Source organism: Peromyscus maniculatus, chromosome 3 (assembly GCF_049852395.1).
Source record: "Peromyscus maniculatus bairdii isolate BWxNUB_F1_BW_parent chromosome 3, HU_Pman_BW_mat_3.1, whole genome shotgun sequence".
NCBI classification, from domain to species: Eukaryota; Metazoa; Chordata; class Mammalia; order Rodentia; family Cricetidae; genus Peromyscus; species Peromyscus maniculatus.
This window is the reverse complement of record NC_134854.1, coordinates 3879294-3892330: the sequence shown is the minus strand read 5'-3', so window position 1 is coordinate 3892330 and position 13037 is coordinate 3879294. Positions and strand designations below refer to the sequence as shown.

Genomic DNA, 13037 nt, shown 5'->3' with positions numbered 1-13037 from the left:
GATCAAAATATTTTACATAAATGTATGAAAGACAGAATCTTGGGTGTTGGAGGTCTGATAGAGGAAGTAAATTCATAAGTCAAAGAAAATGTTAAATCCAACCAATTCTTAACACAAAACATCCAGGAAATTTGGGACACCATGAAAAGACCAAACCTAAGAATAATAAGGATAGAAGAAAGAAAAGAATTGCAGCTCAAAGGCACAGAAAATATATTCAACAAAATCATAGAAGAAAACTTCGCTAACCTAAAGAAGGACGTGCCTATGATGATACAAGAACCTTACAGAACATCAAATAGACTGGACCAAAAAAAGTTCCCTCACCACATAATAATCAAAACACTAAGCATACAGAATAAAGAAAGAATATTAAGAGCTGCAAAGGAAAAGAGCTAAGTAACATATAAAGCCAGACCTACCAGAATTACATCTGACTTCTCAATGGAGACTATGAAAGCCAGAAGGTCCTGGACAGATGATCAGTAGACACTAAGAGACCACGATGCCAGCCCAGACTGCTATACCCAGCAAGACTTTCAACCACCATAGATGGAGAAAACAAGATATCCCATGACAAACCAGATTTAAATAATACCTATCCACAAATCCAGCCCTATTGAAAACTAGAAGGAAAGTTCCAAACCAAGGAAGTTAGCTGCACCCACAAAAATACAGGCAATAGATTATCTCACACCAGTAAACCCCAAAGAAGGGAAACACACACATTATCACCACAACTAACAAAACCAAAAAATAATAGGAATTAACAATCACTAGTCATTAATATCTCTTAACATCAATGGACCTATAAGGCACAGGCTAGCAGAATGGGTATGAAAACAGGATCCATCCTTCTACTGCATACAAGAAACACACCTCCACTTCAAAGACTTACATTACTTCAGAGTAAAGGGTTGGGAAAAGATTTTCCAACCAAATAGACCTAAGAAAGAGGCTGATGGGTAGCTATCATAATATTGAACAAAATAAGCTTCAAACTATACTTAACAAAGAGATGGAGAAGGACATTTCATATTCATTACAGGAAAAATCCATCAAAATGAAGTCTCAATCCTAAACATTTATGCCACAAATACAAGGACACCCACATTTGTAAAAGAAATACTACTAAAGCATAAATCACAAATCAAACCCCATACACTAACAGTGGGAGACTTCAACATCCCACTGTCACCAATGGCCAAGTCTGCCAGACAGAAACTTAACAGAGAAATAAGGGAGCTAACAGATGTTATGACTCAAATGGACTTAACAGACATCTATAGAACATTTCATCCAAACACAAAAGAATACATCGTCTTCTCAGCACCTCGTGGAACCTTCTGTAAAATTGACTGTATACTCGGTCACAAAGCAAATCTCAACAGATACAAAACAATTGGTATAACCTCCTGTATCTGGATCACCATAGCTTAAAGTTAGAATTGATCAACAACACAAATTACAGAAAGCCTACAAACTCATGGAAACTGAACAATGCACAACTGAATCACCACTGGGTCAAGGAAGTAATAAAGAATGAAATTAAAGACTTCCTAGAATTCAATGAAAGTGAATCCACATATATCCATACTTATGGGAAATGATGAAAGCAGTGCTAAGAGGAAAATTTATAGCACTAAAAGCCCACATAAAGAAGTTGGAGAAATCTCACACTAGTGACTTAATAGCACACCTGAAAGCTCTAGAACAAAAAGAAGAAAACTCACTCAGGAGAAATCAATGCCTGGAAATAATCAAATTGAGGGCCGAAATCCATGAAATGGAAACAAAGAAAACAATACAAAGAATCAATGAATCAAAGAGTTGGTTCTTTGAGAAAATCAACAAGATAGACAAATCCTAATCCAAACTAACCAAAAGGCAGAGAGAGAATATCCAAATTAACAAAATCAGAAATAAAAAAGGAGACATAACAACAGACACTGAGGAAATCCAGAGAATCATTAGGTCATACTTCAAAAACCTATACTCTACAAAATTGGAAAATCTAAAAGAAACAGACAATTTTATGGATAGGTACCACATGCCAAAATTAAATCAAGACCAGATAAACAATTTAAATAAACCTATAACCCCTAAAGAAATAGAAACAGTCATTAAAAGTCTCCCAACCAAAAAAAGTCCAGGGTCAGATGGTTCCAGTGCAGAATTCTACCAGAATTTCAAAGAAGAGCTAATACCGATACTCCTCAAATTGTTCCAAAAAATAGACACAGAAGGAACACTGACCATCTCAAAGGATAAATAAAAATATATTCTATATGTACAAAGAAACATTTGTTCTCTTTTTCTAAAAGCCCATTCTACAGCAAAAAGAAAAAAGAAATTATTTCCATTATATTTGAATTTTAAAGTACTAGGGTCTGAGGAGACCATAGAATCAGCACTTCAAGTTTTGTTTCTCTCTCCCAAACTTAGATATCAGACTTTGTTGTTTACAATATAATTCCAACTACCTCACTTTTCTCCATGGGAAGGTTTTCCTCCCACTATGCTCTCTAACCCAGTGTTCTGTATTCCAGTCTACCCTACTTAGTTTAGAAGAGTGGAGATATTTTCAATAAGTTTATCATTCCCAGGGTGTGATTAATCAAAAAACAGTAGGGTCCATACCCCCTTGCCTTTCACAATATTACCAGAAAAATGCATCCCAAAGCAGAACTTGCCATATTGCCTACTAGCTTTGAGGCTTCTTCTCACAGAGGATTCAGCAGCTCCACTACAGGCTCAAGGAACTTCCCCCTTCATTTCACTCATCTCTAGCATCTGTCCTGCAGAGGTGTCCAGTGAGTTTTGCTGAGTTGAGCTTTTAATGAATATGCTCTCTAATTAGAGTGTCTTTCCTATTTTCATGCTTTGAATTCTCTTATTCCTGAATTGGGGAGTATTTAATACCTACTGTGTTTCAGGTTGTGAGATATTCTGGGGTCAAAATTAGAATAAAGTAGACCCATCCTTCAACACAAGGAATTCACACTCTTCTCATGCAGACTGTCATCTCCCCAGACTCAAGCATCTTTACCTCCTACTCTTCTCCATGACATGCCTATATTAAACTAATTGTGCCTTTTTGGAAGGCAAATTTTGTTGTAGCTTTTTTTGTGCCTGTTTGTTGTTTTACATTCACTAGATTCTGCAATGTTATAATAAAGAGCAATCTATTTTTCAACATCTCTCCCTACAAGGCCCAGGACACAACTGGTAGCAAATCAATTTGAATTCAAAATTTAGGCATGGTGCCAGAAACCCAGCTTGCTAAAAATATCTCCAAGCAATTCACAGGCTATTTATTTATTCTTATTCCTCTGTTTAGACTTACCAGTTTTCAGGAGCATATGCAAACTTCATTTTCCAATGTATGGTTCTATAACACACTAGCCTCACTCTCAATTTTTAATGTTTTATAAGGAATAGTTCTATCCTCAAAGATAATAGTGTTTTAACAAATATATATGAAATTTTCTCATAAAAATCTTCAGGTGGACATAACTAATCGTTCCTTATCTTGCATTTATTTCCTCTTTCCATAGAACTCACTCTTTCCTTGAAATTTCTATGAACAATGATGTTCCTTTTCCCATTGAGCTGTATGCCAATACATCATACAGCCCAAAGAGGGAATATATACCTTGCTCTCCTCCTCCTAATGCCATGGCTACTGTAGGACTATTTCTAAGTAGGATCATTTTCAGCAGTCTTGAGAAACTCTGCTGCCGGTGCAATGCAGTATAGTGTTTTCATACTGATTTACTCTAAGGAAATGAATTATATGTTGCCATTCATTTCCTTCCTTTCTTCAACTACAACTCCTTTGCCTGTATTTTTCAGAAGCAACTCATGAATTTCACACTGAATTTTTAGTGACAACAGGAAAACTAAAATTACACAATCACTTGTAATTATATGGGAAAAGGTGTTCTAAACCCATAACCTGAAGAAACATGGATGATGCTAATGAAAACCAGCATACCAGGTGAACAACATTTAATAAGAACCAAAGCAGTATTCTGCAATTAGAACTGTGTTTCTTTAAAGTCAGTTGGATAATTGCCAACTGATATTCTAACAAAAGGAAAAAAGTAATGATGTTGGTTTATAGAGCCTAAAGTAATTCTTATCTGGGTGCCTATCCAAAAAGACTTATCAAACCATTGGACCACACTTGTAGTCATACAAAGTAATTTTATGTAATAGATATGTAACCAATTACAGTTCTAATATAATTCATGTATAAGTACTTAGAAGGAATCAAATGTAATGTACCTTTTCTGTCTCCATCTTGCTTGAAACTTTCCCTGTGTCGTTACTGCTTCTGAAACATAAATTGACCCAGTTTGTAATTTTGTTAAAATGTAATTTGGAAAATCCTTATCAAAATATCAATAGTTTTTACCCTGGAATTGGTTTTGTTTTCTCTTTTCTCTCATTTGTTTCTTGTCCAATAATAGTTTCTGTAAAATATTAAATGAAAGAAAAAACATTTAAGTAAAGAGTTATCATTGAGTCTGCATGCGTATGCATGAATGTGTATGTGTGCATGTGTAATATGTACGTATTACATATGTATGCATGTATGCAATAGAAGATGGAAGCTTATTTGAAATTAAAAGTAAACAAATTCAGCTTATACCAATATAACATTCTTCTTTTATAAGTGCAAATATCCTGCAACATCTTCCATTGCATCAGAGAAGTTCATCAGAGTAAGAAATACCAATGTTGGAATTTAATGCTGTATTGTACCCAAGTAGAACATAGGACTTAAAGATCTATAATTTATCCAGGAAAGCCATTCAGGTAAAAGGAAACTAACCTGGATGTAAGTGATAGGACATGAGAGCATGAGAGTGTTCCATTGGACTAGCTGGAGGGTACAAAAGCATCCTTCCTTTTTATGCCAGAGAATATATTCAGCAGTTAATTTAAAGTAAAATATTTGTAGAATTTATTTGTAGGTTCTGGAGACTTCAAAAATAGTGAGACTAAATGCATCTCATGCATTTATGCATACTTAATTCAGAATGTAACCCAGCATTCTTGAATTTATGCTTACTGCCCAAATGATTGGACCCCACTGTGGCCATATCAATACATGATACCATCAACTTCCAGTCCATGGGTGGCAGATTCATTGAAATAAGTCATCTGAGTGGCCTCGGCCTCTGCTTCAGCACTGATGATCTGCTGTGCCACAGCCTCCACGATGGGCATCACCATGGCAGCAGTAGATGTGTTGCTAAGCCACATAGATAAGAAGGCAGTACTGCTCATGAACCCCAACGTCAGCCTGAAATGAGAGGGTCTTTAGTGTGGACCTGTGCTGTCTAGCTCATGTAGCTCTCTATATTCTCTAACTGTAAAGGATATTGTTTGCAAATTGTAAACTATGTGTTTAATAACACAGAGGATAAAGTTTCTGCTCAGATGGGGAACTCTGAGTGTAGTTATATAGACAGGTAGAATCAACATAAAATATGTAAGGGTCATGTTATTAAGATTTATATATCCCTTTAAGGGTACTAGAAGAACATTCTTCCAAAAATTAGATAAATGATTAAATTTACACCTAACTGCAAATTGGCATATAGCACAACAGATTGCAGTTACCCCAATACTTGAGTACTTTCCTTTGAATGGCTAGTTATCTTTAGACACAAGTAAAATGACAGTGCAGCCAACCTATGAGAGTCCCTTGCTTTTATTTCATCCTTTGACCATTTCTCTGTTAGTGTGTGCAGCAAACAGAACCAGGAACGGGATTAATATTTATAAATCTTCCATTCATTCATTCACTCTCCTGGCTCAATATATAGTGGGTGGAGAAAATGGTTACAGTCCCTTGATAAAATGAAGTTTCAGAATTTTCTATAGATTCTATTATTTATGCTCTGTTGAACCTAGCATTTCTTCCTGTTGTCAAGAATTAGATTTATTACTTGTCTTCTCTTATAAACAGAGTAATTTATCCTTAAAATAACAAATCTGAGACTTTGGGACTTCAAGCGTTTCTATAAACTTTCAAAATAATACTTGGGGGGAAGTTTGATCTGATAGGAGACCCTCCAAATCATTCAGAAGCAGATATTTCTATGAAGTGCCAATTATAGACTCTTCTTTTTGAAAATAGATCTATATAAACCGTTCTTTACAATGTTTCAGACTCGAGTATGGTGAATACTTTCTATTTGTGAAACAACATAAAACATCTTAGAAATCTGTTTGAACAAGAAATAATTAAAAATGAAAACTTTTAATATATACTATCTGTATAATAAGTAGTTATTCCATATCAAAAATATTAGCATCAGGTAAAACTTCTGCTGGTGGAAATGCCTCAGACAAAAGAGCCATATAGTGATGTAACAGACAGGAGTCTTGCTTTACTGTGCAGTGTGCTAACCTTTCTCCCGGAGCAATGGCCAGATAGTCAAGGAAAAGATGTCTATGGTACCCAAGAGGAAGAGACACTATTCTACTGTATTTATATAATAAATATACTATAAATACATTTGTATAATAAATTTTCTAAGCAAGATATTTTGTCAAATTTGTCTCATACGTGTCATATGTACACAGAGAAGTATGCATGAATATACATACATAGTATTAGTATTTTAGCAAAGAAACTTACTCCACAGTGGTAAACAGAGAATCTGCTATGCCCTTCAAGAAATTACACAACAGAAGTCAATTTTTCTTCTTATTTTCCAAAGAATGATAAGGAGAAAAACCACCTAAGGCTTTAAAGTAAAACATTATGCAAATGATTATGACACTGGAAATGTTCCTTAGCTGATGTTCGTGTTTATAACAAGAGGTGGAGTAGAACCCAAATAGCCAATTAATTTAATGGAATTTTAAAAAAGCATCCATTTCAGTGAAGGGAAATCAGTCAAATGAGTAATTTCATGTCTAGAAGAAAATTTTCAATTGATTGTTTCTCTTTGCAATACTTGATTTAAAAAGAAAAATGTGTTCACCTTGAAATTTTTCTGCACAGATTTGTATTCTGTCAGTAATGTCTTTGTCTTTGGTTCAGAACATCCTCCCTGTTGATGAAGGATGCTCTTGAATGAGTTTTGAATGTGTAATCAGCCAAATAAACAAAGTGGGATTGAAATCTACTCTGAAGATATCAGTCTCCTTTGTTGAGGTTCAAGGCTCCTCTCATCTTTGACTCCAATGGTGCATTTAAGGTGAGAGAGTTGTGTGCATTTATTCCAATCTCCCTGAAATTTGACCTGCAGTGAAGGGAAAGCTGTTTTCTTCTCTTCCTACCCCTCAAGCACATTTCACATCCCTTTCATATTTTCAGTCACCCTGCTACCCAAGTCATGTCTGCATTACTTATTTGTTATTTCCTCTACATGAAATGGTCTGCTTGGGATATAGTCTGGAAGAAGTGAACACAGTACTTACCAAGCCGGATTCACACCCACCATCATCACCATCCTCAGAGCAATCCTCTTGTGTAAATTCCATTTTTCTATTGATGTTGCTAAACAGATGACTCCAATTAACAGCAGGTGAAAGTCTTTGAAATAAGAAGAGGCCACCTGGAATTGCATTTAACCCATGATTATGTATCATGGTTGGGAGAATGATGTACAACAAAGACATTCATAGGCTACTATTCTTAACCATGACCTTAAACTATGTAATTTTCTATTGTGTCAAAAATGTGTTTGAATGCAAATATGAACTATAATTTTATTCAGAAATAGTGCTATTTAAAAGGATACAGGGAAATATGTGTACACAGAACGCTAGATTTTAAAATAAGAGTTGCTTCATACAAGTGGTCCTATGCTATAATTTCTCCTCCTATAAACTGATGTGACTTTTAAAATATCCTATAGTGGAGTGCAAATAACTGAAATGTCAGGAAATTCCACCATCACTCTCCACCTTCTGGGAGTCAGCCCTGGTTGTGGCAAAGTCCCAGAGAGGAGATAAGGAGTAGGCAAGATAAGGATAAGTCAGGCATGATGGTTGAGAGAATCTTACAGCATGACTGACTAGCAGACAGAGTGCTTCTTTATTTATATAGAATTTAGTAAACAGGAATAAATTCATGTTGTTCCAAAACATAGTTCATATCACTTTTATTTCTGAACATGTGTGTAACTTTTTTCTCTTGCACATCTGGGGTTATAAGTTTAGTTGTCATTGATAAACCATGACAGAATAGAGTTATCTTTTATAATCATTTTTACTCATCAACCCCATAACCCAATTTTTAAGAATCTAGAAGCATATGACAGCCTGTTCTCAGGCTGGTAGTTTCTGTGGCTAGACCAAAATGAAATCTCCAAGCCAGCCGGGGGAAAATTGCCATGTCTCAAGCATGAGTGTCCAAGAAGAATTTCCAGGCCAAAGGTGCTTTAGTTATTATTCAATTTCTAGCATAATATAATGTTTTATATTTCATATCTTTATAGAATTTATTTATATGTCTAATCCTGGCACTATCTCGGTTTTTGGCCATAAGACTCTACAGTGGCCCTGCATAAGCTAACTTTTCTAAGAAAGGGAGGTCCTGACACCTCATTCTTTTATCATCTTTCTATATCATTCTTTGTCCATCAATGTAAGTCCCTGTGTAAGGTAGAGTTAACTGTAGCTAATATAACTTTGTTATTGTATATATCATGTAATCTCCAGAGTGTATACTAGGAAGAGCCTTGTAATCTGATCTGTGGCCAACTCTTCTAGCCCACTGAATATTGTAGACCTTTTTAAGTTTACTTTGTTTTGATTATTTTGTTCCTGAATAGGTACAGGGGCAGATGTTTCAAGAATATCTCAGAACCTCATAAAGAGACCTCTGGCTTCTTTATGTGCATCACAACCTCCAAGGCATAAGGAAGACCTTCAAGTAAATAAGGATATCTCCCAAAGGATGTCTGCTATGCTCAGGACTTTCCTGGGGAAGCTTAGAAACAGTACTCCTGGGAGAAGGCATAAATGAATTGTAAGAAAATTTCCACCAATCCAATATCCTCAATTGTACAAATGTTGGAAGTCCCCAAGTATACAGCAGGTGGAGATGAAAACCAAAGGTGGCACAGTGGCCATCATGCGACTCAGCTTTGCTGGATCTTTGTCAAGCAGCTGTGCTGGCCTTTTACTTTTGTGGTTCCCATCAGATATAGCTGTGCCACACACCCCTCCAAATCTTTTTTTTCACCAACCAAATACACATCTTTATTACTACCTGCTTTCTGATCACTGTAGTCCTCCTGCATATTTGAATGATTTCATCTTCAAAATTATTTATTATATATTTTAAAAGTCCTTACCTAAAGGCTATCACTTTAAACCTCTGTGGGATGTCTTTCTGTATGCTGTGAATATATGTTGCTCTGATTGGTTGATAGATAAAGCTGTTTGGCCAATGATGAAGCAGAATAAGGTTATGCAGGACATCCCAACTAGAGAGAGAGGAAGGAGAAAGACAGAGCTGAGAAGATGCTACTAGTTGCCACTAGGAGAAGCAAGATGTAAAGTACCAGTAAGCCACAAGTCAAGTGGCAAAGTATAGATTTATAGAAATGGGTTAATTTAAGAATTAAGAGCTAGCTAGCAAAAAGCCTGAGTCATTAGGTCATATAGTTTGAAAATAATATAAACCTCCATGTGTTTATTTGGGTCTGAGCAGCTGCAGGACTGGACAGGACACAAGAAAACATCCAGCTTCATTAAACCACTTTTACTTAATATCACTCAGAGAGGAACTCTGTCCAGGCACTTTGAGTGACCATGTGCCAGAGTAATTCCAAAGAACTTCTAATATGTTAAGTACAAATCTTCCCACTCCATGAGAATTGTGTGTTCAGTCAACTCTTAAAATACTAGATTTTCCCCCAAAAGGCTTTCATAAAACCTTTAAATGATAATTTATCTCTTTTTTCCCCAAAAAGTGGCATAGCTTACTGCCCATTTTCATAATGTCTTTACTTTTAATAAATTAACTTGAAATGTGTTAAAAGAAACTTCTCATGCAACTGATATTTAGGAGAACTGACATTAGGAAATGCCTTATAAAATTAAATCACAAACTGTGCAGAAAGGAGGGGATTGTCAGAGGAAATATCCTTTCACACCCCTGGCAATGTGAAAAGGAGGGACAGAGCAAAATGATTACAATGCCATGAAGGACAGAGCAAAAAATGAATTCTGGTGATGATTTTGCTATTTTGAATTGTGTCTTCACTTATAACTGACCTGATTTCAGTAAAATAAAAAGCTGATGCTAATTCTTGAAATTAAAAGCAGACAAGCAGAAACCTTTATAATGTTTTGTAAAACATTGACTTTTAAAATTCATTTTAGTGTATGTTACTTATTTATATTTGGTAGTAATTAGGCAATAAAAATAATAGTATTATTTTATGTATTACTGTAACCTTGAAAGTGTATCTGTCGTATATCCTATAGTGTTAAAGAAGCAGAGGATTGGAGGTTAATGTCTGACATCAGTGCACTGAAAGCGGGTTAAAGGAACTAAGTCAAGCACAGGAAGACAAGATGTGTGAGTTCCCACAGGTGGAAGCTAAGACATGATTTCATCGAAGCAGAGATTGGTGGTCCTTAGAAGTTACAATAGGGAATGGGAAGAAGGAGGGTTAGAGGCTGGGTACCAAGAACTTTTAGAATAGAGGTTTAAACTTAAATATTCTAAAGCACAAAAGGTTAACTAGAGTTCACAATAACTGATTACATCTTTTTAAGAAAAACTAAAAGAGAAGAATTCAAGGTTTCACCTCACAAAGAACTGACAACGATTTGAGGAGCTGGAGAAGCTCTCATCAGAGACAAAAGGAAAGACGTTCAATAGGTTCTCCCCCCTCTAAATGTCTTCAGGGATGAAATGTCTGGAATTTCTACGTAAATCATGCTGTCTTTCTGACCCACCTTGCTTCTTTTCTTTTCCATATCTTGCAACTGCTTTCTTAACTCCATGCTCCCTGTCTTACCCCTGAAACCACATGTCCTGAGGCTTCAGAAACTTGATGTTTTTAGATCATCATATGTCCTGACACAAAGTAAAAACAGTAAATAATATTAAATAAATTAAAGAGGAAATGAAGGAAAGGATTTTTAAGCTCCCACCTCCCTTCCAAATGTGGTTATTCTGTTCTAAGCCTTCCAGACACCTAACTCTGGGACATAACTGTGTTAGTATATTGACTTTCTTGTGTGTTTGTACTTGTGAACAACTTTTTCCCTCAATAGTTTGTTCCTTGCTCATTGGCAAGTTTTTTTCTTGCCTACTTTGAAATGTTTAAAATCTGATCTCACAATTGCATTTCTCCAGAAGGTTCCATGTGTGCTCTTCTTGTTTCATACATCCAATGGCAAATGCTGGAGATAAAATTCCTTTCTGCATGACTAACATTCATACTATCTAGCATAGTAGAGATAGATCAACTACATGCTTACTGAATGAGTAGTGAGAACAACACTATGCTCTTTGTATCCTGATAGAGAAGTCCAGGTTCCAGAATAGGAACCCAACAGACACTTCTATTTTCCACAAACACCTAAAATCACAGTAATGCAAAATGACACCCATTTTCTCAATTCAAACATCCTACATTTTCTTCTTCTTGTTCCCTGTTTCATGAAGAATAAAACTACATCTATTCTGTTGCCTAAGTCAAATTTCGGAGTTATCTGTGATTCACTTTTCATTTTCAATATATGTACCCTGTTCTTTTTATATTCTCTATATTTTTAAATGCATTGAGTGTTCTCCATTCACACATGATTACCTTAATCAAGGCCCCCACCTTTCTTTTTCTCACACACCCTAAACCACCACTACTCACTTTTCTAAAGTGTGAATCTGTTTGTGTTATTGATTTTTTTACACCCTTTCAGTTAATTCTATGGTATCTGAGACCAAATCCTTTATTCTACATACATAACCCATCAAACTTCAGGTTCATTTTATCTCCCCAGTTCAATATTCTATCCCTTCACCCAAGTGCTTTCTGTGTATAGATTTCCCCAAACACAAAAATAATTTGGTATTTGTTTCCGTTTTAAACAGAAATAGCCTTTTTATGTTTCTTCCAAACTCTTAATCTTCTTTCATGTGTTAAAATGGATGGTAACTCTCCAAAGATTCCTTCTCTGGGACCCTAAGTTGGACTACATCATATTTCTTCATGATATGACAAAAACCAGTGTCTATTATGTTGATTTTTTTCACTTAATGTCCGCTTCATTTGACCAGATAATTTTGAAGATAGAATGAATTATATTGATCAGGTAGTTACGAATTTAGCATGTACACAGCACATATTGTTTGTGTTTAATAGGTATTTAATGACCAAGTCCCTAGGTTCAAGAATCTTGTAAGTTATTAAATGAAAAGAAGCAAGTTAGCACAGAAAGCAAGACCGTGTCATGGGTATATTGGAGATAACTTCTTCAAGGTATAATTAACTTTCAAAGAGTAAGTTAAGAAAGGACCACTTTTCCCTAGGAAATGTGGGAAGTCATTCTGCAAGACCTGATACTCAAATTTGGAAAGATGCTCTTAACTCTTCTTGAGTTTGGCTTATAGAAATAACTCAGTGACTGCTATGGCATAATGCTGTTGCTCCCCAAACTGTATATTTTGGATTGTAACATGAACATAATATTAGCTCTACTTTCTTATAAAAGAGAACAGTGGAAGCTCCCTCCTCCTTCAGTGTAAGTGAAACATCAAGGCAACATCTACAGGGCAGAAAGTTAACTCTTAAAAGACACCAAATCTATTAATATTTTAAATTTTAGTGTGTGTGTGTGTGTGTGTATTTACAGAAGCTGGAAGAGGATGTTGTTTTCCCTAGAACTGGATTTACCAGCAATTGTGATTTATCCAATGCCAGTTCTGGGAACTGTACTCTCAACTCTACAAGAGCAACAAGTGCTCTTTGCTGCTGAACCATCTCTCCAGCCACTTTACTGGTATTTTGGTTTTGTAATTTTCAGCCTCCAAAACTACAAGCAAC

The 13037-nt window shown here is 35.6% G+C and overlaps 1 protein-coding gene across 1 annotated transcript in view; it reads right to left on the bottom strand.

The window, feature by feature from the left end:
* The window catches only part of Slc13a1 (solute carrier family 13 member 1), an 82087-nt gene that overhangs the window by 48066 nt on the left and 20984 nt on the right, over positions 1-13037 (bottom strand). Inside the window, exons 3-6 of the mRNA XM_006988395.4 lie at positions 7447-7583; positions 5127-5314; positions 4421-4478; positions 4291-4339 (exon numbers count right to left, since the gene is read on the bottom strand). Of these exons, the coding sequence (XP_006988457.1) occupies positions 4291-4339; positions 4421-4478; positions 5127-5314; positions 7447-7583 (432 nt within the window). The remainder of the gene's footprint in view (positions 1-4290; positions 4340-4420; positions 4479-5126; positions 5315-7446; positions 7584-13037) is intronic.